We start from the raw sequence: 26,822 nt of genomic DNA, 5'->3' as shown, positions 1-26,822 counted from the left end.
ATACAGTCTTTTATAAAGATTACAACCATTTAGTATATGAGACATAGATTCTATCATGTGGTCTTGTCCATGATGAATACAAAATGGAGGGTAAGTGTCAGGGAACCAGATGGAAAGATTGACCCAAGTTGGTAGAACCTGAAGTCTGGCTTTAACGATAAATATCTGGATATTCTCATCAATAGAGGGATTTTGAAGAACAGTGTGAGACACTGAATGATCTGCTGAGGAAAGACAAGCTAGCCTTCTGGCTTGTCCGCGTGATCTTTAGCAAACTGCAGATGAGCAGCAATGTTCTTTTTGGAGAGCAGTGGCTTTCTTCTCGCAACCCTGCCATGCACACCATTGTTGTTCAGTGTTCTCCTGATGGTGGACTCATGAACATTAACATTAGCCAATGTGAGAGAGGCCTCCAGTTGCTTAGAAGTTACCCTGGGGTCCTTTTGTGACCTCACCGACTATTACACGCCTTGGTCTTGGAGTGATCTTTGTTGGTTGACCACTCCTGGGGAGGGTAACAATGGTCTTGAATTTCCTCCATTTATACACAATCTGTCTGACTGTGGATTGGTGGAGTCCAAACTCTTTAGAGATGGTTTTGTAATCTTTTCCAGCCTGATGAGCATCAACAACACTTTTTCTGAGGTCCTCAGAAATCTCCTTTGTTCATGCCATGATGCACTTCCACAAACGTGTTGTGAAGAACAGACTTTGATAGATCCCTGTTCTTTAAATAAAACAGGGTGCCCACTCACACCTGATTGTCATCCCATTGATTGAAAACACCTGACTCTAATTTCACCTTCAAATTAACTGCTAATCTTAGAGGTTCATATACTTTTGCCACTCACAGATATGTAATATTGGATCATTTTCCTCAATAAATAAATGACCAAGTTTAATATTTTTGTATTAAAAATATTTTTAATATTTTCAGACCCAAGGTCTGAAAATAGGTTGTACAGTGGTGCTTGAAAGTTTGTGAACCCTTTAGAATTGTCTATATTTCTGCATAAATATGACCTAAAACATCATCACATTATCACACAAGTCCTAAAAGTAGATAAAGAGAACCCAGTTAAAGAATTGAGACAAAATTGTTATACTTGGTCATTTATTTATTGAAGAAAATGATCCAATATTGCATATCTGTGAGTGGCAAAAGTATGTGAACCTCTAGGATTAGCAGTTAATTTAAAGGTGAAATTAGAATCAGGTGTTTTCAATCAATGGGATGACAATCAGGTGTGAGTGGGCACCCTGCTTTATTTAAAGAACAGGGATCTATCAAAGTCTGAGCTTCACAACACATGTTTGTGGAAGTATGTTATGGCATGAATAAAGGAGATTTCTGAGGACCTCAGAAAAAGCATTGTTGATGCTCATCAGGCTGGAAAAGGTTACAAAACCATCTCTAAAGAGTTTGGACTCCACCAATCCACAGTCAGACAGATTGTGTACAAATGGAGGAAATTCAAAACCATTGTTACCCTCCCCAGGAGTGGTCGACCAACAAAGATCAGTCCAAGACCATGGTGTGTAATAGTTGGCGAGGTCACAAAGGACCCCAGGGCAACTTCTAAGCAACTGAAGGCCTCTCTCACATTGGCTAATGTTAATGTTCATGAGTCCACCATCAGGTGAACACTGAACAGCAATGGTGTGCATGGCAGAGTTGCAAGGAGAAAGCCACTGATCTCCAAAAAGAACATTGCTGCTCGTCTGCAGTTTGCTAAAGATCACGTGGACAAGCCAGAAGGCTACTGGAAAAATGTTCTGTGGATGAATGAGACCAAAATAGAACATTTTGGTTTAAATGAGAAGCGTTACGTTTAGAGAAAGGAAAACACTGCATTCCAGCATAAGAACCTTATCCCATCTGTGAAACATGGTGGTAGTATCATGGTTTGGGCCTGTTTTGCTGCATCTGGGCCAGGACGGCTTGCCATCATTGATGGAATAATGAATTCTGAATTATACCAGCGAATTCTAAAGGAAAAGGTCAGGACATCTGTCCATGAACTGAATCTCAAGAGAAGGTGGGTCATGCAGCAAGACAATGAGCCTAAGCACGCAAGTCCTTCTACCAAAGAATGGTTAAAGAAGAATAAAGTTAATGTTTTGGAATGGCCATGTCAAAGTCCTGACCTTAATCCAATCAAAATGTTGTGGAAGGACCTGAAGCGAGCAGCTTGTGTAAGGAAACCCACCAACATCCCAGAGTTGAAGCTGTTCTGTACGGAGGAATGGGCTAAAATTCCTCCAAGCCGGTGTGCAGGACTGATCAACAGTTACCGCAAACGTTTAGTAGCAGTTATTGCTGCAAAAGAGGGTCACACCAGATCCTGAAAGCAAAGGTTCACATACTTTTGCCACTCATAGACATGTAATATTGGATCCTTTTCCTCAATAAATAAATGACCAAGTTTAATATTTTTGCCTCAGTTTAACTGGACTCTCTTTATCTACTTTTAGGACTTGTGTGAAAATCTAATGATGTTTTAGGTCATATTTATGCAGAAATATAGAAAATTCTCAAGGGTTCACAAACTTTCAAGCACCACTGTATTACATTTCTGCAACAACGTAGTTGTTCTTCTAACCATTGTGACAAAGACACAACATTGGCGTCCACAGTAAAGGGTTTAACCATTGGGAGCTTTTTCAGGATTCTGCATGTATTTTTTAAAAGCAGCAGACCAAAAGGTGGCTTTCAGCAGAGAATATTCCATGCTTGAAGTATATGCTGTTCAGTAGTGATAGAAGTTAAGCCACTTAGTAGGGTCCCATAAACAGGCAAACTGATTTTTCCTGTTGAGTTTCTTGGTGTTAAGAGTTTCTCTAAAAGCCTTTTCTTTAACCTGGAAAGTATTCCATTTTTGGCCTGTTAGTTGTTGATTAAAGGCAGTAAAATCCAGAGATTTTAGCCCTTCATTAGTTAGTCAGGTGTTGAGGAGGGTTGAAATGCCATCGTTGTTTGTAGATCCTGCTGCTTAATAAAGCATGTTTATACGCTGTTTTGATGACTGACAATAAACACATTATCAGAATCGTTCTCTGAGGCATTTTACATTTGTTTACATTAACAACAGCAATTACGACAGGTGTGCTGGAATGTTAAGATAACCTGGTGGAACTTTGGTTACACCTGTCTCAGCACGGGCGCCATGTTGGAAAGCTAGCACCACGCATGCACGCACGCACACACACACACCCCACCGTGAGTTCAGTATCTGTGTGTTTTATGGTTTTCCTCCCTGTGTGCTATATTTCTTTGTGTTTATTGCTTGTGTTCTTTTCTCTTTAGGTGATGATGTTGTGGTGTGTGAAGGTGGAACTCTGTATCTGCGCTGTACGCTCCCTAAGCAGCGCTGGGCTTTTCGACGCACTGCCGGATCAAGGAAAGAGTTCATCTCTACACGCTTCAAGAACGGAACGGTCGTAAAGGAACGGCCAGATCCAGCCTCGCGCTTCACACACACTTCCAACCATCTGCAGATCCTCAACATCAAGCAGCTTGACTCCGGGACGTACTTCTGCAGTGGCAAAGACATCGCTGTAGTCACTGTCACACCAGGTCACATCTCACAGCATATACAAACAATAATAATAATAATAATAATAATAATCCAATTAATTTTTTTCACGGTCCGGTTTCCATCAAATCCTGCGCCCTGATTGGCTGGCGAGCAGGTCCATATCCTATGGTACGGACCCCAGTTACAGACCCCTGGCGACTCGCTCGTTCACAACAACAACAAACATAGTAGAATTTTTTGTCAACATTTATCTTTTATTTTTATAAGATATATTTCAAAGATTATCAAAAATTTATAAATTTTTGCCAGCATTTCTCAGGAGAATAGCATTGATTTTACAGCATGGACAGCGATAACGACGGTGTTCACAGCGAAAGTGAGTTTTACTACCCTGAGAAAGAAGAAATAAAATAAAACACTTCAGGAGAAAGCTAAAAACCTGTAACTGTTGCTAACGCCAAGCAAAAAACATGGCTGAATCCTGAATGACTTAATTTTGTATAAATAGGGGACTACATAGGCAGCAAAATGTAGTTTTTTTCCAGCCATGGAAGTGCACTTGTATACCGAGGAGGAAGCAATTTGCATTACAGCCGTGAATGAGGATTCAAAATGGCGGCTCGCCTCGGCTCGGTTTTCCCTTTCGGGCGCTCTCGTTTTCTGTTAGAATTTGGTAAAGAAAAAATAAATATATTATTTACCAGCATAAGGTCGGTCCATTTGGTGAAATACTGTGACCTCGGCCTTGAATACTGACCTCGGCCCAGAGGGCCTCCCTCAGTACTTTCAAGACCTCGGTCATGGTATTTCACGATACGGACCTCCCAGCTGGTAAATAACATATATTTATTCATTCTATAAAAGTAAAAAAGGTGTTATCTTGGTATAGACTACTCCACTTAATCCAATGATAATATATTTATTTTTAACACACACACACACACACACACACACACATATATATATATATATATATATATATATATATATATATATATATATATATATATATATATATGAAAAGTTTAGAAATTAAAATTAACCTGATTGTGATATATATTTTGAGAAATTCTTCAAATTGTGATATTGTCTAAAATATTTTTAAGCAGGTTTCTTTTCAAACAAAATTATAGTAACTCATAGTCAGAACATGATCATTAAATGCCCTTATCACATTCAAGACATTTTTAATGCTTCGTGTAATTAAAAAATAAATAAATAAATTCATGGTATGAATCTGTTCAATCTGGCAACATCTCTCATCTGGTTAATAGTACAGAGTTTATTAAATTTATTAAACTTCCATTTCCAGGATTATAAGTGTGATTGTATAATGTTTCAATTGCTCTCACATACATATAATAAATGTATATTTTATAATCTATTGAGTTTCATAAAACAAGGATGTTGTTCAATATAAATCATGCAGAATTGTCATACAGTGACCCTCAGCTGGGAGACAAAACATACAACATGGCAAACTTTATTTGTTTTAATTTACATAAACTCCGCTCTCTAAAATGTTCCACTTTAAACTCTCATAGAAAAAAAGAAATGTGAAAACAGTGAGTGGTTTTCCCCAATAAAACAGATTATCTGTCATTAGACATTTATAATTAAATATGTGTTTCATCTTTAAAGAGTTTTATCAGGAATTTGAGTTTATTTCATGTGCATTTATAAATTCTGTGTATTTTAATGAACTTTATGTTTATCTACAGAAAGCAACACACACCAGTGTCCTAGTACAGGTACAAAAACTTCATTCTATTGTGTCATGTGTGTGTGATCTCATTAAGTGTGTGTGTTCATAAATAATATAATTTTTATTAATGTTGGATATAATACACTGATGTTAACATGTGCCATGATTTTGCCTTTCAGAAGCAACAGGATCAGAAAATAACATCCCTCAGAAATCTGGGAATGGTAAACTGACTCAACACTAGTCATTTACTACACACTACACAATACACATGACACACTACACAATACATCCTACAGAATACACACTACACAATACACAATACACTATACAATACACAATACATACTACACACTACACATGACACACTACACAATACACACTACACACTACAAACGACACACTCATCAGTCCACTGTGGGCATATCCCAAATCACACTTCCTCATCACTGAATCAAGCCCATGATGTTTACTATGGACAACATTCTCTCTCTCTCTCTCTCTCTCTCTCTCTCTCTCTCTCTCACACACACACACAGCATTGGTATAGTACTTTGTTTGTTTGTTTGTTTGTTTGTTTGTTTGTTTGTTTGTTTGTTTGTTTGTTTGTTTTTTATTAGTGACATGCAGGAAACATTCCACACTGAAAAGCAACACCTTTGTTCACATCTTTTTAATGAAATATCATCTAGTTTTAATTTTTTTTAGAATTAAATGCTGAAGTGTATCTAAATCCCCTCTGCATTACCCTTTCACTTTCATCATGCCACACTACAATGTAATCACTGTCTAATCACTACTCAAGGGTGTGGCTGTAATTCAGACACAACATTTCTAATGCACTGAACCATGAATCATTGAGTTTCTCAGAATTAATACTAAAACATGGTTAGAGTGTGAATGTGACTAAAATTACTCCCAGCTCACAGGAGGAACGGTGTAATAGTGTAACTTCAGACAGCCAGTCTCGGTGCAAGCAGCAATTAAGGGGGGCAAGCAAGTTTTTTTTTTTTTTTTTTTGCTCCACTGCTTAGCAACAGAAGAAGAAGAGCAGAAGTTACAGGGATCACAAACACCTACAGGAGATGCTTCATAGCTAACATCTCCATTCCTGGAAGCTATGATGTGACATCATCAGGAGGATACCGTACCAGCCAGTTTCAGCCCCTTATCCTCAACTGATAGCACTGGTATGGCAGGGCCCCTCCATCAGGAGGTGTCATATGTCTGTGTTAACTACTTTCACCTAACTCTCCAAACGTACTTGGTCCTCTCTCTTCAACCACAACCATAACGATGCCTTTTCTACTGTACTTCACCTTGCACATCTGTGATAAGCCTTCTGGTCTCTGTAGGACTAAAGCAAAAGCTATATCTGAAGAGGTTAACAAAAGCTTTTTCGATATATCTCTTTGCACCAACTCCAGTATGATAGTATTCTACCTTCCAACTTGCACCATCATAGTTCTCAATCAATTCTCTGTATCTTCTTTCCTTCCAGTCTTCAGCATCTTTGATGTTGTCTTCCCAACTCACTGTTAGTTCCATAACAATCTCGATCTCCCATTATTCATTCAATATCTGGTCGTTTTGTTGTCCTTATCAGAGGAAACACCATAAATTTTTCCAGATAAACACTAATCTGCCATTGTCCTTCCCATCTACTGTCCATCATCACTACCTTGCACTCATTCCTCTTCAGTCCAGTTGTTGTTCCAGCCTTCATGAAGTTTACCTTCTCCCGCTTTTCCATCTTTGGCAGTTTCCCACTGTTGAATTCTTTGATCTTCAGTTCCAACTTCTCCTTTGACACCTTCAATACCTTGTAGTGGTGCCATGTTCTTCTTTCCAGTCCTAAAGACAGTGGGACAGGATGTGTTTACTAGTCCCTCTTTCACTGCATTTGCATTTTTCATCTTCTCCAGTTTTCCACCTCACCAAGTTAACTGGGGACAGAAGGACACCATATGCCAACTTAATCAGAAAAGATGTTCTCCCTGGTTCTCATGCCCAAATCTCTTTCCAACTTATTTTCCTTGGAATGGCATACGATTCCCATTGTAAGCATTGTCCTTGTGTGCTGTGTTACACAAGTTTCACATATCATTTTTCATTTTCCAGCCTTCGAATCTCATTAACTACTGCGTCTCTTTTCTCCTTTTTGCTTACACTGAAAGGTTTAAATGCTCTTACTCTGAGTCTCTGTCTGCCTGTTTGCACTGACCCAACTATGTCCTTATGTTCTAGCTGGCTAATTGCTTCATCTGTTGCAATTTCAGCTTTCCATTTTCTTCCTGATCAAACTTCTAGAAGAAGAAGAAGACCAGAAGCCACAAAGACCACTGAGGCTTGTTTCTGAGGAATTATACTCAATATGATGGCAATACCTCAAGCCAGGACTGAAATATTGCCCCACTTCTTGTTAGACAATTATTTTTCCGCTGATCAAAAATGAGATAATTTCTACTCCTTTTGGAAAAGAAGTTAAAAAAGTGTTTTGGGAATAATTAATTAATAAGTGGCCGATTTCTTGACTGGCAAATTGCAAGTTAGTTACAGTGGTGATCTTCCAAGTAATCAAGAGAAAGAAGAATCATGATTTCATGCCAAGCAATTTTAAGAATTTGTGAGCTACAGTGCCACCTAGAGGCGAATTTAAACAAATTCTCTTGAAGGTTGTCGAAGTTCACTCTGTTACCAAGTTTGGTCTTGGATATGTCACAGTGGTTTGATTGATTGATTGATTGATTGATTGATTGATTGATTGATTGATTGATTGATTTGAATTTAATTTAATTGAATAAGTAAATATGTGTTGCTTCGGAATGTTTAATTTATGGCACAGTTTAAAATGTATCCATGTTGATGTGTGTGTGTCTGTCAGTGGTGCTGGTTGCTGTCCTCGCTCTGTGTGTGTTAGCGGTGGTTATGGTCGTTCTGCTCTCAGTGATCATGTGTCTGAAGTTCAGCAGCAGAAAAAAGCCCACAGGTGAAATATATTTAAATGCAATATCAGTTTAAAAAAATACATCTCTATTTATTTCTTTCAAAAAATGTTTCAAATAAAAATTACAAAAAATGAAAATGTACCTTAAAGCTGCAGTCTGTAATATTTAAAGGTGGTATATGGGACTTTATAAAATGCTAAATAACAAATCTAAAAAATATATAAATATATCGAACACAATGCCTGTGATTTTGTTTTGTTTTTTCAGTTGTGGATTTGCTAATTTCATCAGTTCCACCATCTGTTTACATTTTTCTTGCCTGTAAATTTAACCCCACCCATCCATAAAACAGCAGCTCAGCTCCACCCCTTTTCCCTTAGAAGGAAACTCTTAGCAGAATGACCCCTTTAATCAGTCCTTGGACTCTTTTATTCAGTAGAAATCTGCCACGTAATTAGCAAATTATTTAATTGCATATGTTACCCAGAATGCACCTGCTTTAAAAAAAATGCTAGCTAAAGAGGTTTATTTCACAAGAACATTAAAATTAGGATTGATGGTATTTAATTCTGGTTACCTTATTGTAGCTAGCATCTAATACTGATAACAAGCTAAGCTACTTGTGAGCAAATCATTATGACTGAATACATTAGTGCTGAGGAGTTTTCATTGCTATGGCTATTTGACTGCTTGTTTTAATTTTATTTATTAGCCTCCAAAGCAGAGGACAATGTCTTGCATGTGCAGAAGACACACACTGACGGCGTTGACGCAGTAAGGCTTCACTCAGCAGGTCAGTTACTTTAACTCTGCTGACATGTTAATGGTGAAACTTTATCTTTACAGCATACATATAAGGATAAAAAGTTACACGTATTTCATTTCTCTCAGTGAGATGAGAGAATCCATGAAGTTTATGAAGTTCATGGATGGTTTTCTTCATACCTGTGCGACACAGTTGTCTCAAATGATTCCTCAGATGAATCCTACAGTCAGTGTGGTGTGATGTTACTTCAGTTCCCCACTCAGAACTTTTAGTCTTTCCTACAAAAAATTCTCGTTTACTGGGAGAAAATCTTTTATCCGTTATTTCATATTGTCCTGTTATCAGGGGCGCCGCGGGGGGGGGGGGGGGGGGGGGGTTAGGATGATTCTAAGGGCCTGGCACTGACAGGGGGCCCTGTGAGGGATATTAATATTATTTTAATAGTATTGCCTTGTGTAAGTTTTTGAAATAAAATATTTCATTTCATCTGTTAAAATATGCAAATTATACATGGTTATGATTTGCTATCACATTTTCCTTGAATTATTTATGATATTGTCATTTCACCCCTCCTCCCTTTTTAGTAATGGTACAGTCTGATTGTGGGCGGGGACAGTGAACTGTGTAGCTCCGTGTGCGTACAGCGCCGCTATTAGCGCAGCTCAGATCAGTTGTCGGTTTCTCTCCGTGCGCAACAGAGGTGAACATTCTAGAAGTTGCTGAGCAGGAGTGCTGGTGGTGAGATAAATTATGAAGTCTGGATATCAAAAACGGAAGGAGAAGCAGCAGAAAGCTGAAAGGGAGAAAAAGGGTCGACAATTGGTGACTCTGACACTCGATGCCATCACAGCATGCTAGCTAATGATAGACTAGCAGATTTCATTTTAACCGAGTTGGAATATCAAGACAACACTTTTCAATAAGCAGTGCAGTGTCATTTTATTTAAATACTTCACGTTTATTGCCATGGAAGAGCAGATGAATGTAATGTAGAAGGTCTGCACAGAACTAGCTAAACTTGTGCAATAAACTAGCCTACTGGGCTAACACATGAGGTAAAATATTAGGCTAGCCTACATGATACTGGGGCTAATAACTGGTTTCAAAACTATTGAGGTGCCCTCAACATCCACAGATTCAGCCTCAGGAACAGGACCCCAGCCCTCAACCCAAATCCTAGGAGAAGGAGGTGAGCAATACAATCCATGAATAAAGGATTTAGGGTTAAAAACTATTTTAATTGCTAGGCTACAGTAAGCAGCATTAGGCTATTAAGACTTGCAATAAAATGAAAAGACATTTCTTTTTTTTATGAGCAACTATTCTTAGGTAACTTAGTATGGAGTTCATTCAATCAAAATGTTCGTGTTAAATCTCGCTGGGGTGCACGCTGCAGGATCAAGTGAGGAAGTGTCAGCTTTTTTTGGCTTCATCAATTGTCTTTACAAATTTGTAAGTGCCAGTCCAGAACGATGGGCCATATACAAAGAAACTACCGGCTGCTCTCTCCACAGCTTGTCTGACACTCGCTGGAGTCTAAGAATCGATGCTGTTAAACCGGCAACAGTCTATTCAGTCTAATTCTGACAGTTCTGCATTTAAAATGTTCATATACCAAATAATTATATCACCTAAACTTGCTCGGCAGCTGATCACATGCATAGTAAAGTAGAAGTGCCAGCCAAAAACAGACTTCAAATTCAGTTGCTTGCGCTTGAAAATTTTACCGGGGGGCCCTAAATTGTAATCTTCCATAGGGCCCAAGATTTCTAGCGGTGCCCCTGCCTGTTATATACGACCTGTCATTAAATGTATACAGAGACATTAGGAAGAAAAGTAAAACTTGGAAGGAAGTAGCAGAGATTGCTGGTCCCGCTGGTGAGTTTACGCAGCTAGTACAGTTAGCTCGCTTTGCTAATTAAATCTGAGAACATGTAAATAACACAAGAGTCAATAGACTGATTAGTGTGTGAATTAATTTGTATAGAGTTTAAAATGTTTCACGTCGGAGCTACAAAAATAAAAAGGACGGGCCACACCCACAAGCCACAAGAGACTTGTAACCTGTGAGTGTGAACATTAGGTCCAAAATATATACAGTAAAAGAATATGAATGAATTAATACCAATAGTGGACTTTGTAGTATGTTGTGTACAGAAAAGGGAACAGGGAGTAGGGAACAGGGAGTAGGGAACAGGAAGAAGGGAACAGGGAGTAAGGAACAGGGAGTAAGGAAGAGGGAACAGGGAGTAGGGAACAGGTCGTAGGGAACAGGGAACAGGTCGTAGGGAACAGGTCATAGGGAACAGAGAGTAGGGAACAGGGAGTAGGGAACAGGGCTTGAAGAGCACTGATGTTTTTTTTTTTTTTTGTGTGTGTGTGTGTGTGTGTGTGTGTGTGTGTGTGTGTGTGTGAGACAGATCGGTTGAGGAGCTGTAATGATGAGGTGAGTGGTGCATCCTCGAAACTTGTAGTAAAGGAAAAAGAGAATAGTAAATTAATAAAACACATTCCAGAAGTATTGGCACCCTTCATTCAAAATAATAATTAAAAATATCTAATAACCAGGGCTGCCAACTTTTCAAAATTCCTTGGAGTGAGATTTTTTTTTTTTTTTTTTTGGGGGGGGTTGGTCGACGGCAAGATTTTTCCGCACACCGCGCAGTAAGTGAGAATTTTGTATTCAGTTTGATATTCACTTGTCCCCCTGCATTCTGGTGTTTTGTTTGTGGGTCGTCCAGCTGGAGATGGACAATGAAGGGGTGGGGGGTGTTGAGAGTTTGGATTTAGTAGATGTTCCTGCATTCTGGTGGATTTTTGGAGTGGCCTGCTGTGCCATACCTACATTCTTACACACCCTGACTTGCCAGGCCTTCAGCTTGTGGCCAACAAAGGCACCAAGTTTTGGCTTAAAAGCCCCCACACTAGAAAACTACAGATGACCGCCAATGTTCCTGTAGCCCTATAGACCTGTGTTTCAGATTTAAAGGCAAGTTCATGTTTGAAAATATTTCATCAGCTAAGCCTAAACACCTTCTGAATTGAAACTAAATGTTAAGTTTTTAATAACTGTTGCAAAAAATAAGATTGTCCCTCACTGACTATTCATTATGCATTTAAGGGCTTTCCCCACCACTGGGTTCAGCAGAAGATTGGCATGGGGAAAAATATCAACAGCAAAAGAACAAATAAAATGCTTAAACAGTAAGCAAAATGTGCATGTGCTACAAGAAACATTAAAATGATTAAGTTTGAACAGTATTGAAACACAAAAAGCTGAACCTTGGCCATAGGTGGGAATGTGCACACAAAGTTGGGCTTAAAAATTTTGGTCATACTTAAATAAGTTATATTAATATATTTCTTATTAATTTATTTCTTATCTATGTTTCTTATTAGTAATAGAGCATTCGTCAGGGCCTGTTATCTGACAAATATTCTCTACCTGTCTTGCCCTCTTTGAAACCCTGTCTCCTCAGTATATTGTTCTCTGTCTTTTTTTTTAATTATTCACAACAAGTTCAAGTTCTTTGATATTACAGGTGACCATGCTTTATTTACTTTAACTGAGCATACATACATCATAAATAATTAAAAATAAATACCCTGTAAATAAACAATAGGTATGGTGGCTAATGGCTCTTCTTGCATTTGTAATATTATCTCTTACTTGCTTTATTTTACAACATTTCCAGTATGGCTTCAAATAAAGTCATAAAGTATGATAACATACAGTAAACAAACTAAAAATGTGCCTTAATAACCGTGTGCTAAGGAGGTGCTCTCCCATGCTGCTTGTTGGGGAAGATAGAGGCTGTGGCACGGCAGTCGGCCTATAATGATTTAGCATGCCTAGTACACAGCTCTCGATATGGCATTAAATATTCTCACAACACATATAGGCTAAAACGATTCAGAAACTTTATATAAGTTCATAATTACGCCAGTAACGCCACACATTGGCGTGCATATGTACAAACGTGTCTGAGACACCCGTCTTCAACTCGGATACCTTCTTCTCCCTCCTCTTCCTCTAAATTGATGGTAGGCAATTATCCAACTTCCGGCGAGTGCAGCATCATTAGATGCTCCGCCTACCATAGGGGAGTGTGTACAGAAGGGAACACCTCTCTGCCTGTTTAGTTGTGCGTAAGGCGTAATTGATCAATCGCAAGTGGTTGGCGCAACGCAATAGGTAGCCTAGATCAGATAAATAAACTAGATTTTTTTCTAGCGTGAGAAATCGGAGGTATGGCGTGTGAAGACAGTCAAATGCGTGTGTCTCACGCTCATTGTGTGAGAGTTGGCAGCCCAGTAATAACACATTTTTAAAACAATTTTTTAAACTGCATTTATGTTTTTAAAATTATTTTAAAACATGTTTTATATAGTTCAGTGTTGTGGAAAAAAGGATTTTGTGTGTGTGTGCGTTTCAGATCCACTATGCGTCACTGGGGAGGGAGAACTGGAGAGCTCAAGGCTGGAATCAGCAAAGCAGGCAGCAGGTCATTTACTCCACACTGCTGCTGACTCCGAAACACACACGCGCACACACACACAATCCATAGGATACACCCACCCAAACACATACACCATAGCGAACACACACACACACGCACACACGTACGTACACACCATAACGCGCGTGCACACACACACACACACTGACTGTAAAGTAAACTAGTTAAACACAGACTATCACCGTAATCAGTGTGTGAGCAGCGTGTCGTCAGTTTATCCTGAAGTCACGCCTTTAAGGCAGCTGGGCCATAGAAGGTTCACGCTGCATGCTGCACGCTACACGCATGTAAAGAAAAGTGGACAAACGTAGCATGACTTGCTCTGGGCCATAGAACGGCGTTCACGTTGCACGCTGCACACTTCACGCGTGAAGCGAGAAATGAACATGCACACTTTTTTTCTAGGCGTGAAGATGGAAATTCCAGTCAATGCATGCGGTCACCGCCGCGCCAGCCAATCAGAACGGGTCTAGGGAGATAACTCTATGCTTTCAGGGGAAAACTTCAGAAAAAATATAATTGAATGGTATAATTGAAAAATAGTTCTTCATCGGGATTGTCAAGCAGATTATAGAATGTTCGGTGAAATTCACCACGGGTTTCTCTCAGAAGGAAGTGTTCTCGGCTCCAAATTCTGTTCCTTTTTCTCTTCCTCTGTCTCAGTAAAAGCAGAATGAGGCAATCGTCGTCATCCGAAGAGTCCATATTGTTGGTTACTCGGTCAAAGTAGAACAGACGCAACACGTGAACATCCAAGCATGAAGTTTAATGGCCCAGGGTCCGGTTCTTCACGTGAACGTGTAGCATGTAGCGTGCAGCATGCAGCGTGCAGCGTGAACCTTCTATGGCCCAGCTGCCTAATCGTGTTTTTTTCCCCCCTCAGGTTGTTTGTAAATGTAAGAGAAAGAAAAATACACTAACACACCTTTACTAAAACAACCCAAATGAAACCCCCTCTGCCTGAACACACTGTTTATCACAATAACTTTATTTTAATTACAATGTAATTAAAGGTCATTAAAGTTACTATATTAAACAAACTCCATCCCTGAGAACGTCGACCAGTTTACTGACACACAGCAACACAAATGAACAGTCACGAGCACACACATACACTAATGTAGATAACGATGAGTGTGTGAGATGGGGTTGAGGCTTAATTATCACATCGTGAATTATTTATAATGATGAAATAATTAACCTGGGACTTCATCTAAAATGGCGCCTGGTCTTTAACGACCTGAACGTGATGCAGTGAAGAAAGGAAGCGGATAAACAGCTTGTGAGAAACAGGAGCTAAATCCACGGAATGTCCTGAAATCCCTCTTTCACTCACACACACACACACACACACACCAAAGAATCAGACATCTTTAAACACAAAGTTCTTTATTTATTCACTTAAAGCTGATATATTATTCATGAGCACGATTTATTTATTCATATCACACTGCTGATACAGGCTGAAACACCACAACAATGCTCCATGACAGCTTTTAACACTGGCTTTTTAAACACTCTGCATGTATATATTAAAGTATTTGAAGCTACATATATGCTTTTGTTTAAACTACAATATTAATATGCAAATGATATGCAAATGAGCCATATGTAATAAACAAACTGATGCTGAAAATGAAGAAACGTCTGTGTGGGTGTGTTGTAAGTTCTCTCTCTCTCTCTCTCTCACACACACACAGAAGTAGAAAAGCAGATACATAGCTTAAACTCTGGGACTTTTGTTGACCTTTGTCGCAACAGTGTCATAGGTCACGTTGTGATGAGCAGGTGGAGCACGTCTCTCCTGAGGTGTTGCACTGTGTCTGAGACTTGCATATTGCAAATCTGCATCCTACACACACACACACACAAATATGATAAATGAAACAGAGGTGTCAAAGTAAGTACATCCACAAGAACAAGTGAGACAATTCATAAAAATAACCTAATAAGTAACGTATAAAAATGACATAATAAATAGCAAATCAAAAAGAAATCCATTCAACATCCAGCCATTTAACAAAACACATTACAAGCTTTCATTTTAACAGAGAAGTTTGATTTTTCGATATTCACACACACACACACTATTCTCGGTGGTGAAGGGATTTCCCCTGAAGTCCAGTGAAATGCTGAGAACTGAACTGTAAGCACAAACTGATTAGCGAATGAGAACGCCATCAAATTAAAGTGCATTTCTCCCTGAAACAGAGAATTCCAGATGAAAGGGAAAACTTCCCATTACTCTCATTTTAAAAGTGTTCACACATGCCCATTTTAGATTGAAAAAAAGCAGTTCTTGTTTTTTTTTTTAGTGTGGAACATTAGCTAGCATTAGCATGTAGCTGTATACATACTAAATGTCAGCACAATGTGTCCAGACAATGGAAAAGCAATATACTATTTCAATATATATGTTAAAATTATTTGCAAATTTTTGCATTTTTTAAAGAAAGCTTTTATTTTTTTTACCAATATTTAAGATTATTCTATCCACATTCACTGGATATAAGCAATCGTGCACCCTGATTGGCTACTCTACTACTAGGCTATCGCTCATATACTGTGAGGAGAGAAAAACAAAATGGTGGAGTAGGTTGCTGAAACAACCGAGGACAAAATAAAATCTCTACTTGAAAACAAAACCCCAAAAATTATCAAGTATTTAAAAGAAACAGAAATAGTGAAAAGAATATAGTTTTTTGTTTTTATTTCCCCCGAATATCTCCTGTTCCACACTCCGGCCCAGTCGGTGGCAGTAATGCACCTTTAAGTTGGTTTGCTAACTGCCAAAAAAAACCCTAAAGAAGAAGAAGAAGAAGAAGAAAACCCCAGAAAATACAAAACAAAAAAGGCAACAAAATATGGAATAAAAGTATTTGATGGTAAGAATGCATCCTTTTTTATTTTTCAAGAATTATTATTATCGCATTTTTCACAAATTGCTCCCATCATTTCGCTGGTTTGCTTACATCCTAAGCAGAAATGATTTTGTCAGATGTTTTGTATGAAGTTTTTATTTCTCAAATTTGCAAAATAAATAAATAAAAATAAAAATGCTCTGTTTCTCAAAATCCAGTGAATGTGGATAGAATAAAACAGTTATTCCACTCAATCTCGGTGCTACGCGCCTCGTCACCTATCAGCTCACGTACGACTTGATTTCATGGAATAACTGTTAAATATCTTACAGCAAAATCAAATATTTGCTTGTATCCTGAATAATATATTTTAAAATATATATTGCTTTTCCACATGGGGTTGGTTTGGCTGGAAAAAAAAAAAAAATTCAGACTCTGAATTCTGACATCTTTAATCATGCAGATGAAAGTTGAGTCATTTTGAGTGCTAACTCATATGCTAATACTAATTAGCTGCTGAAGTAGCTCTGATATACTGTTATTATTTGTTATCATGACTCTTTTTAACGATAATGTTTTAAATATAGCCACTTATCCTTATAATTTCTGTGTCCGTTCCTGTTAAAACTGAACATTTGGGATACCTGTGTTTATCTTGAGCCTTTGCAGCTCTTGATGATCTATAATCTACTATTTATTAGGAATCTTCATGGTCTGACCTTGTTAGCTTCTTTTTTGTGATTTTCTGGCAATTGTTTTGTCTGCCAGTCTTAGACCTTGTGTTTGTTTAACTATCATGGAAATTCCCTAAAAAAAAAAGAAAGAAAAAAACCTGATTCTCATTTGTATGCTGTTGCCTCCGGGTAATATTAGACAAAGCAGGTTCATAACAGTAACAGTGTATAATAATCCATGATTGCGATTCGTAGTTAGAAGTAGTGTGCAGCTCACTGGGTTGTGTTTGAGTTCTAACTCATACAGGATCTACTGAAGGCAGTTTTAAACATGAACTGAATTTATTTCTTGAATTAAACTTCAGGCTGATGGAATTAACACATGCATATCTGTGTAATGCTAACTAGCCTCTTCATTTTTAATTGAACTATTAAGCATGTAACAATATCACGATACAAATTTATCATTATTTGAATCGATAACATAAAAAATGAATGGTGATTATTATCAGGCTGTGAAATCACTTCACTTTTCCAAGCTGTAATTGCATTGTTTTGACTTTAGAGGGTGAAATAATGTACAATAGCGGGAACACACCATATGACTTCACCATAAGTGGAAGTAACACAGCTTTAATGCTGCAAAAACACACAAAAACAGGTGTGAAATGAGAAAGAGCTGCTGTGTGAATATATACAAATAGATTTAATAAAAAATCAGAGCTCTTTCTCTTTTTACAGATTGCTGAAAGATAAAGAAAAGAGAAGAAAATTGAGGAAGAACAAGTGTTCATAAAATTTTATTAAGAAAAGGAATATTTGTTCCTAACTTTTTTTTTCATTTTTAATAACCAAAATATTTTAGATAATAGGTTATGATATTTTACTCCAATCTTTACAAATGTTGGTAAATAATTATTGTTGGTGATTAAGAAAATGAAAAAAAAAGTTTTGTTTTAATTGACAAAAGAAATATTGATGTTGATAAAGAATATGAAAATAACTTTCTTTTTTATTCATAAAATTTTCTTCATTTTATGTTTTTTTTTCAAAAATATCATGAAATGAATCGAATCATGAATGGGATGAATTGTTACATGCCTATTAACTATAATTACCGTGTGTGTTACATTTTCCTTTAAAAGACATAAAAGTCATCTGATTACATTTGAGTTCTGCAGAGCCGAAAATCCAAAGTCACAATCATAATTTGTTAATTTAAAAAGATTCATTTGATATATTGTCGTATTACACATTTTAAACTGAGCTGTAGGGATTTACTGCCAATAATGGAAATATGTCACTGAAAGAGAACAATGTGACATGGTTAAAACTTGCTCTATTACCTTCATGGCATCATCTTTCATGCAGTTCATACGGAAGCATGAAGGAAGACCTGAAAAAAAACAAAGTCTTATAATTACAGAACTCAAATATAGTTAATTCAGTTCAAATATACTGGAGCTAATTCCAACACAGGCGATTGCTCTAAGACAACGAGGGAGGCTCAGCCTCCTCTAAAAATGACAAACATCATGTAAGATGAATTGCGTTAGGCTTATGTTATAGCCGACCTTATAACATTGCTATTTCAGATCCAGAATCATAGAAATATATGTGCTCAACCCAACTACAGTGCGAAATCATTCCGTTATAACTTTCCCCAGTTCGCCTAATGTGTGCGTGAGTTTTTCCCCCTCGTGACAGCGCGATGCAGCCCAGCCTCAGTGGATTGGGAGCTATGTGCTTGTCAATCTCAAAATGCAAGACAATTATTGGACAAATACTGCGAAAATGCCCGCCCACGGACTCCGAGCCTCACAGTGGGAGGGACATGGCAGTTTCCGCGAGGAGACTGGTGATTGGTGAAAGCGGCCGGATATTTTTTTTGATTGACAGCTCGTTTCAACTATAGACAGGCAGCGGTACAGTGTTGCCAGATTGGGCGGTTTTAAGTGCATTTTGGCGGGTTTTGAACATATTTTGAGCTGGATAACGTCAGCAGTATCTGGCAACATCAGTTCAGTCCCATGCGGATTCGCAAGTGCTGTGGTGTATTGTAAGAGATCGGCTTACATTTTGATTTCATTCATTACATACGGTTTCTACCAGCTTTTTTAGTTTGTATATATTTTCATTGTAAATAAAGTGTAAATATAGTGTTGTCAAGTTTGCTATCTTAGTTCCAGAAATTTTGTTTATTTGAGTGACTGAACTTGAACTTGAGGGGGCTAGTCAGCTAGCAAGAAAGCTGCGCACGGATGCCAAGCATTGCTGATTTAATTTTGGCGAAGCCATTTGCCAGTCTTCCTTTCAAGGAAAAAATTAAAATTAAAGAGCAGGGTAGACCAACGCCTCAAACTGACTTGGTGAAAAAGGTAGGGAATAATACTTGTTCCTTTCAGCTCTCCTGGTATGAGAAAGTGAATTGGCTAACAGCAAGTGACCCACATCAACAACAGTAAATAGGCTACTTTAGTAATATGTCATGGATGGACCAAAAATATAGAATCTATTTAAAATGTTTATGCTGAGTATATTATATTGGAATATATGTTTTTCTGGATATGAATTAAACACAGCTACAATTTGGAAAACATTTTTAAACAAAAACACAGCCGAGGTCAATTTTTAAACAACATGCCACAATTTTAAAATATAAAATGTTAAAATATAACCCCCCCCCCCCCCCCCCCCCCAACACCACCATCATGTATATTGGACAGTAGGCTAATGGGCCAAAAGAACCTGTTTATTTCACAGTTTGTGACCCTGCCAACAATCAGCCAGATCAGAGGCAAGAGTATGGGCAAAATTGATGTGTTTTTTCTTTTAAAATCTGGAAATATCGTAACCGACCAGCCTCCCCTGTTTGAAAGACTACCAGCCGCCACTGAATTCCAAATATATTTCTACTTATATATTGCAAATACAAATCAACTCATATATATATATATATATATATATATATATATATATATATATATATATATATATATAAAGAGAGAGAGAAAGAGGATATTACATGGTGATGTGAAAGTTCTGTATCAAGTGGTGAATGTATACATCATGAGTGAGGGAAGTGAACAAGTGATATATTTTTCAACACGAGAAGATAAACTTTATATCTTCACACCACCATGTAATGTTCTTTATATTATATGGACATAGCCACACAAAAAAATGCAAGTTAACCAAAATAATTTTAATTTTGAACTTGTTCGCCATTTTGACAACACCCGTCAAGTCAGCGGGAAAACACTGAGAGCGACGTCATCGGAGTGAAATATCAGGAATTATTATACATACAGGACAGTTTTTTGATGGAATAAAAACATGTGTTCTATTCCCTTCTACTGGATTTATTGATAGCATGCAATATTGTTAGCATATTGCTTATCATCCGTGTATTATGTCACTCTACCCAATGGATAATGAGCATGCAATATTGTTATAATATTGCATGTTGTCAAGACAACACAATGTCACACATCAGAAATGTAAACCTTCCATGCTAGCGAGCAACTGTGACAGTTTGTAAACAAACATGGCCGCCAGGTTTGCTTCATTAAATGTGGAAGATTTTGAAAGAATTTTGGCTGCCATGTTGCTCCGTTGTGTGCAGCTGTCAATGTTGATTTTAAAAGTAACTAAGTAAATTACACAGGGGTAATAATAATAATAATAACATTGGCTGGCTTTTTTTTGTGGTCTATCAGATATATTCCATTCAGCTAGCATGATACTGAATGAGGCAAAGACGAGTAGCTGAATGGAATATATCTGATAGACCATGAAAAAAGCCAGACAATATTATTTAAATATGTCACTCAGATCCACGATGTATTTCTTATGAAAAATGCGAGTTTTTCAACATGAGAAGATAAACTTCATATCTTCATGTCAACGTGTGATTTTCTCTTTATTGCACACTGTAAAAATGATTTGCTGTTTTAACTTAAAAAAGTTAGTACCCAGGCTGCCTTAACATTTTGAATTCATTGAAATTAATATAGCAAGTTAACACAACGAGACAAACAATTTAACTTACTATATGAATTTTAATGGATGCAAAATTTTAAGGCAGCCCGGGTACTAACTTTAAGTTAAAACAACAAATAATTTTTTACAGTGCATAAACAAATTCACAAACAAAAAGTCCCCAAATTTATCAAAACAATTCATCGATTTGTGTCAGAATGCAGGCATTTATGGATGTATACGCCGAAGAGAACGGGATGCAAACAGTAAACAAAGCCAAGACGAGAGACATGAATTGTGGTTGGTAAACTAGCATGGATCAGGCGATCGGCGAACAATGTAATAAAGGGAAGACAAAGAGTGAAAACGCGAGAGGATAAGCAAAAGTCAGAAATACGAAAGGCAGTCATAAAGATACAAGCTTGGTATGAACTGAGGGAGCAGAACTATACTTAGCACTGGAATAGAGCAAGTGAGTGGCTTAAATGGGGGAGAGGTAATTCGGAAGATGCGTGACAGCTGTAATTAGTAATCGGGAGACAGCGGGTGCTGTGAGTCTTGGGAACTGTAGTTCTGGGAGTCCATTTTTGTAGTCACAGCGTTCTTAGCAGGTTAACTGACATTAAGTTGGTCAGTAAAACTTCTGAAAATATTTTCTTTGTACTTTTGTCAGTTAAATAAAGGTTCACATCAATTAACAAATCACAGATTTTTTGTTTTTACTGCATTTTGGAAAATATCCCAACTTTTCTGGAAATGGAGTTAGTAATTTATTACACTAGGCAGTAAATGCTTTTAATGAGTAAGATGCTAAATCCAAAATGGCTTGCTCTTGGACATCAAGTGCACTACACTGGGTGCAGGAGTCATTATTCCATGCATCATGCATTAAGGCCCTCAATCCAAAATGGCTCCCTGTTCTCTGGATGTACACTACATATGGAGTAGACACTATTTCTTCACACTTCCTGTGCACTGTATGTACACTACATAGTGCATGAGGTTCTCTATTGGACAAAAAGTGAAGCCATGAACCCAATAGATCTTGTTCTTGGAGATATAGTGGACTTAGTGCTCTAGATAGAGTATACGGAATATTATTTCAAGAGACGTATTAGTGATTCATCCAAGGGCATCAAGTACTTCAATGAAAATAAAACACAAGCCTTTCAGAGAATTTCAAGGTTTCACACCTCACCTTGTTTGTAGATGACACCGAGGCAGAGCATGAACATGAGAGCGAGTGCACAGCAGACAGAAATGAGAGTTGTCCAGCACTGCACACTCCCAGGAGTGTACTTCACCACATCTGAAACACAAAACCACACTGTGTCATGAGTGAAGAACAGAAAAGCAGAGAACTAGCCTGTGGCTGGAAACTGTTTACCAAGACAGGCATTTCTCAATAAAACAAGAGCACAGGCCTGAGTCAGAAAAAAAGCCTTTAATAAACAAATTGGGGTCTTGAGTTTCACTATGATTGTGCTGACTGAAAACATGGCTGGGTATCTATATATATATACATATATTTTAAATGTTACAGGGAAACTGGTGGTCTTCACATTGTTCAGTTTCTCATGAACTAATGGTTGTTTCCTTTCATCCCTGACTATTAGAGCAGAAAGAAACATCACACTGATTCTGTGGTGTGATTAGCCAGAAGGTATTGATGAATTCTCTATAGCAGCAGCTCTGACAGTAGCAAAGCTGCAAATCTCATGCGCTCGTTCTAACATGTTATCATTTAAGGAACATTTAAGGGTTCCGGGTGGCACAGTTGTGTAGTGGTTAGCACTGTTGCCTCACAGCAAGAAGGTTCTGGGTTTGAGCCCAGTGGATGACGGGGCCTTTCTGTGTGGAGTTTGCATGTTCTCCCCGTGTCTGTGTGGGTTTCCTCCGGGTGCTCCAGTTTCTCCCACAGTCCAAAGACATGCAGGTTCGGATAATTGGTGGCTCTAAATTGACCATAGGTGTGAATGTGAGTGTGAATGGTTGTGTGTCTCTGTGTGTCAGCCCTGCGATGATCTGGCGACTTGTCCAGGGTGTACCCCACTTCTCACCCATAGTCAGCTGGGATAGGCTCCAGCCCGCCCGCGACCCTGCACAGGATAAGCGGTTATGGATAATGGATGGATGGATTTAAAGGTTCCTCCAGACAGGAAAACTGAAGAGTGTTAGATACAACTAATTTTCATAGTTGGCCTAGCAGTTAGTGCCTCCGCCTCAAGATCGGGAGATCGGGTCATACCAAAGACCATCATAAAAATGGTACCTGCTGCTGTCTGGCAAGGCATGCTGCAGTACAGATGCAAAAGTGTTCAAACTCTCATGGTAGCCAGAGGACCCGCCCCCCACTGTAACCCTAGCTGTATAGGCAAAAGGCCGAGGGCTATAGAAGCAGAGATCAGCACCGCCCAATGTGCCTAAGGGCCTGGTTAGTACTGGGATGGGAGACTGCCTAGGAGGACCAGGTCCTGGCATGGGAAGGACTCTGACTTTTTTAAAATAGTTTCCTCAAGAGATCTTCATTCATTCATTCATTCATTCATTCATTCATTATATATACACCGCTTATCCTTTGAGGGGAAGCAGGAGCCAATCCCAGCTGAGATTGGGCGAAAGGCGGGGTTTACCTTGGGCAGGTCACCAGTCTATCACCAGTCTTACACAGAGAGACAGAGCCATTCACACTCACTTTCACACCTACAGGGGATTTAGAGTACTCAGTTGACCAAATCCACATTTTTTGGACTGTTGAAGGAAACCAGAGCACCTGGAGGAAACCCACACAGGCATGAGGAGACCATGCAAACTCCACACAGAAAGACCTCATTCAGCCTTGAGGTTCAATCCCAGAACCTTCTTGCTGCAAGGTGACAGTGCTTACCACAGCACCACTGTGCCACCATCTCAAGAGTTTTTTTGATGGTTAGTTTTGTAAATTTCAAAAAGAGGTTCTCCTCAGGAACCTTTCTTGAATAATAGAACCTTTAAAGGTTTCCCCCAAACTAAAAGACAGACTAAAGAATACTAGATAAAATGATTTGATACTAAGATTGTAGTAAACTGGTATAAGTGCATATTGAAATACAGTCCTTAATGCCTGAGTAGTGCACAGGAAGTAGGCAGCTATATCCCAAAAAGACAGGTAGTACACTTGGAAAATATATATATTTTTATAAATTAATTATTTTCTCTCACCTGTAAAGTGCAGATAGACAGCCCTCCCAAAGTTTATAGACTTCCCTTTCTGTCTGACCCCACAGTAATAAAGGCCGATATCAGACTGTCTGATGTCCACAATGGTCAGACTCAGAGAGACACTGAAGTTGTGTCTTGAATCCTAATGTGTGAAAAAAAAAATTCTGTTCAAACCTGAATCCTGATTTGTCAGAAGGTGTTGATTAATTTTCTATAACAGGAGGGAGTTGAAAATCACAGGTTTATATTAATGTGCTTGTTTGAGTACGTTATCGTTTCTATGGTAGCATGTTATTTACTGGGACTCGCAAAGTGAATGTGCTACATAAACATAAAAAAAAATCATTTATATCATTTATATGACAAACTGTTTTTAAAAAATAAAAGGAAGGTTGGTGAGGGAACGATAGTTTATAGCTGCTACAGCACAAGTAAGAACAGGAACTAGCCTGTTTCACAGACATTCAACAACATTAAGTGTAACGTTGTACAAATAAACTGTATGTTATTACAATGTGAGGAAAGGAGGAATTGTAAGCAGACTGTCACAGGACAGAAAAGTCTGAAATGCTATCTGTCCGTCCAAATTTCAGCCTGTCTGAATGACAGGCCAAAGGCCCGGAACAATGTGGCTGGGGGTCCGGGGCCTGACTTTGGGCCCTGGAAGCTGAAGGGCTTTAGATGCCTGGAGATGGCTTCTCAGCTATTTCCAGGCACATTTTTGTGATCTTCAAAGGCCAAATTACACTGGACATTTGTTGCTAATTCCACTACAAACTGAATCTGATTTACAAAAAAATGTCAGAAGATTCAAGAAAAGCATGCTTAAAGTTCTATCCAAGAAAACAGTAGCACACACAGGTCAGTTCCATGTCTAGAAAAAAGTCTGGGGGGCCAAGGATGTTCCAGTTGGTTACAGCTTACTGGGACTTATATATCGGTACTATAATAACACTCATGAAACATTACTGTATGTCAACAATGACTATTTTATACTATGTTTATAACAAGTCTATAAGAAATTTAGTAATTAACAACACAACTATTCTTACCGAATAGAGTTAAAATTTTGAGGACAAGATTCCAAGTAACTTTGGAACAAAATGACTTTTAAAATGACTCAAAAGTAGACATGGGAATATCATTTGGCATTCAGACTGAAATCTGCTGGACTAGAACTTATAATAAAAATCTACATCCTACAAAGCATATGACTGACTGTTATTCTTATTATGATTTTTAAAAAATGCACATAATAATAACAACATAACCACTGATTGGCAGTTTGGCACTTAATCTAATACTGTACTGCAAAGTTTCATGTAAACTGAACTCTTAATCAACCGACTGGATCAATTACATCCTGTCAACCCTAAAACACTAGTTCACCTGGATCGGGCAATAAAAACAACAGCAAATACTGAGTGGATTATTACTGTCTTATTTAGTTTGCCACTTGGGGAAAGGGAGGTGCCTGGACATTTTGGCAGGGCTGGGACCTTCGGTGGCCAAGTTATGAATTTTAAATGCTGGCTTGAGCCAGGGTTCGTGTTAAAGTCTTTTGGGAGCTCCGGGTTGAATAGCGGGCTGAGCCGCAGTTGTACCAGGCCGAGCCTTGCTGGTTCGAAAGGTCTCAGGGAGAGGAAAGTGCCTGTAAATTTTGGCGGGGCTAGGACCATCGTTAGCCAAGTTATGAATTTTTAAAGGCTGGCTCGAGCCAGAGCTCATGTTAAAGTTTTTCAGGGTCCCTGGGGCAAATAACAGGCTGAGCCACAGTCAGACTGGGCTGTGCCTGGGCTGCTTCGAAAGGGCTCAGGGAGAGGGAGGTGCCTGTAAATTTTGGTGGGGCTAGGGCTATCAGTGGCTGAATTATGAATTTTTGAAGTCGGACCCATGGGGGCCCCCGTTTCACAGGCCATGTTATGGCATAACATATTTGCCCAGTGTAAAATTTGGAAGAAAATTAGAAGTAGACCCATATCTTTACAATTTTTTATGGGCCATCCAGTTTGATGCTTTTGAACGACAAACAGACAAATGCAAAAATTACCGGTCAACGTCCGCCGGTCCAACCTTATTTCCCACACTGATGTGCCATTCTTTAATTGATCAAAAAAAAGACACCTGGTAAATTTCTTGATTATAAAAGGATGTGCTGTTATAGGAAAACAATCAACTTCATCACTCACAGTGCATTATCTGTAATCCATACTTCTTCACACACTGAGAAAATAACATCAAACAAGATGTTTGTAAGATAGCATTCAGGAAAAAAAAATCTTACATTTTGAAAGAGATGCTGGAAGTGTTCAGTATCTTTGTTGTAATCCACTGCCAGCTCCTGATTAAGATTTCCTTTAGTGGCTGAAATGATCACTGTGAGCTCATCGTTGATTTGCTGGTACCAGAACATTTCACTATGGGGGGGGATGTTGCAGTGCAGTGTGACGTTTTTTCCTGGTAGAACAGTCACATCAGATGAAGAGGTCAGACCTCTTCTGAAAATGCCTAGAAACCAAAACACAACATTTTGGACTTGGATCAACTGCACACTGCTCATCAACCTTAGAACACCATTCCCACTGTGAAGCATGGTGGTGGGAGCATCGTGTTAAGTCACTCTTCAC

General features: G+C 38.5%; 2 protein-coding genes across 3 annotated transcripts in view; one reads left to right on the top strand and one right to left on the bottom strand.

Moving 5' to 3' along the window:
* Positions 1–15,102, top strand: part of LOC132882170 (uncharacterized) — a 30,072-nt gene extending 14,970 nt beyond the window's left edge. Inside the window, exons 3-10 of one of the 2 annotated variants that reach the window (XM_060915447.1) lie at positions 3,308–3,577; positions 5,261–5,290; positions 5,424–5,468; positions 8,129–8,233; positions 8,905–8,985; positions 10,094–10,147; positions 11,379–11,404; positions 13,395–15,102. In XM_060915447.1, the coding sequence (XP_060771430.1) occupies positions 3,308–3,577; positions 5,261–5,290; positions 5,424–5,468; positions 8,129–8,233; positions 8,905–8,985; positions 10,094–10,147; positions 11,379–11,404; positions 13,395–13,526 (743 nt within the window). In that variant the 3' untranslated portion in view covers positions 13,527–15,102. The remainder of the gene's footprint in view (positions 1–3,307; positions 3,578–5,260; positions 5,291–5,423; positions 5,469–8,128; positions 8,234–8,904; positions 8,986–10,093; positions 10,148–11,378; positions 11,405–13,394) is intronic. The other variant, XM_060915448.1, reaches the window with a different exon arrangement.
* Positions 14,876–26,822, bottom strand: part of LOC132882172 (uncharacterized) — a 26,677-nt gene continuing 14,730 nt past the window's right edge. Inside the window, exons 2-6 of the mRNA XM_060915450.1 lie at positions 26,480–26,703; positions 24,196–24,337; positions 22,193–22,303; positions 18,360–18,409; positions 14,876–15,330 (exon numbers count right to left, since the gene is read on the bottom strand). Coding sequence (XP_060771433.1) covers positions 15,202–15,330; positions 18,360–18,409; positions 22,193–22,303; positions 24,196–24,337; positions 26,480–26,703 — 656 coding nt within the window. The 3' untranslated portion in view covers positions 14,876–15,201. The remainder of the gene's footprint in view (positions 15,331–18,359; positions 18,410–22,192; positions 22,304–24,195; positions 24,338–26,479; positions 26,704–26,822) is intronic.

This window comes from Neoarius graeffei, chromosome 2 (genome assembly GCF_027579695.1).
Source record: "Neoarius graeffei isolate fNeoGra1 chromosome 2, fNeoGra1.pri, whole genome shotgun sequence".
Classification (NCBI taxonomy): Eukaryota; Metazoa; Chordata; class Actinopteri; order Siluriformes; family Ariidae; genus Neoarius; species Neoarius graeffei.
Note: the sequence above shows the minus strand (reverse complement) of the source record. Positions and strands in the feature narration are given on the sequence as shown.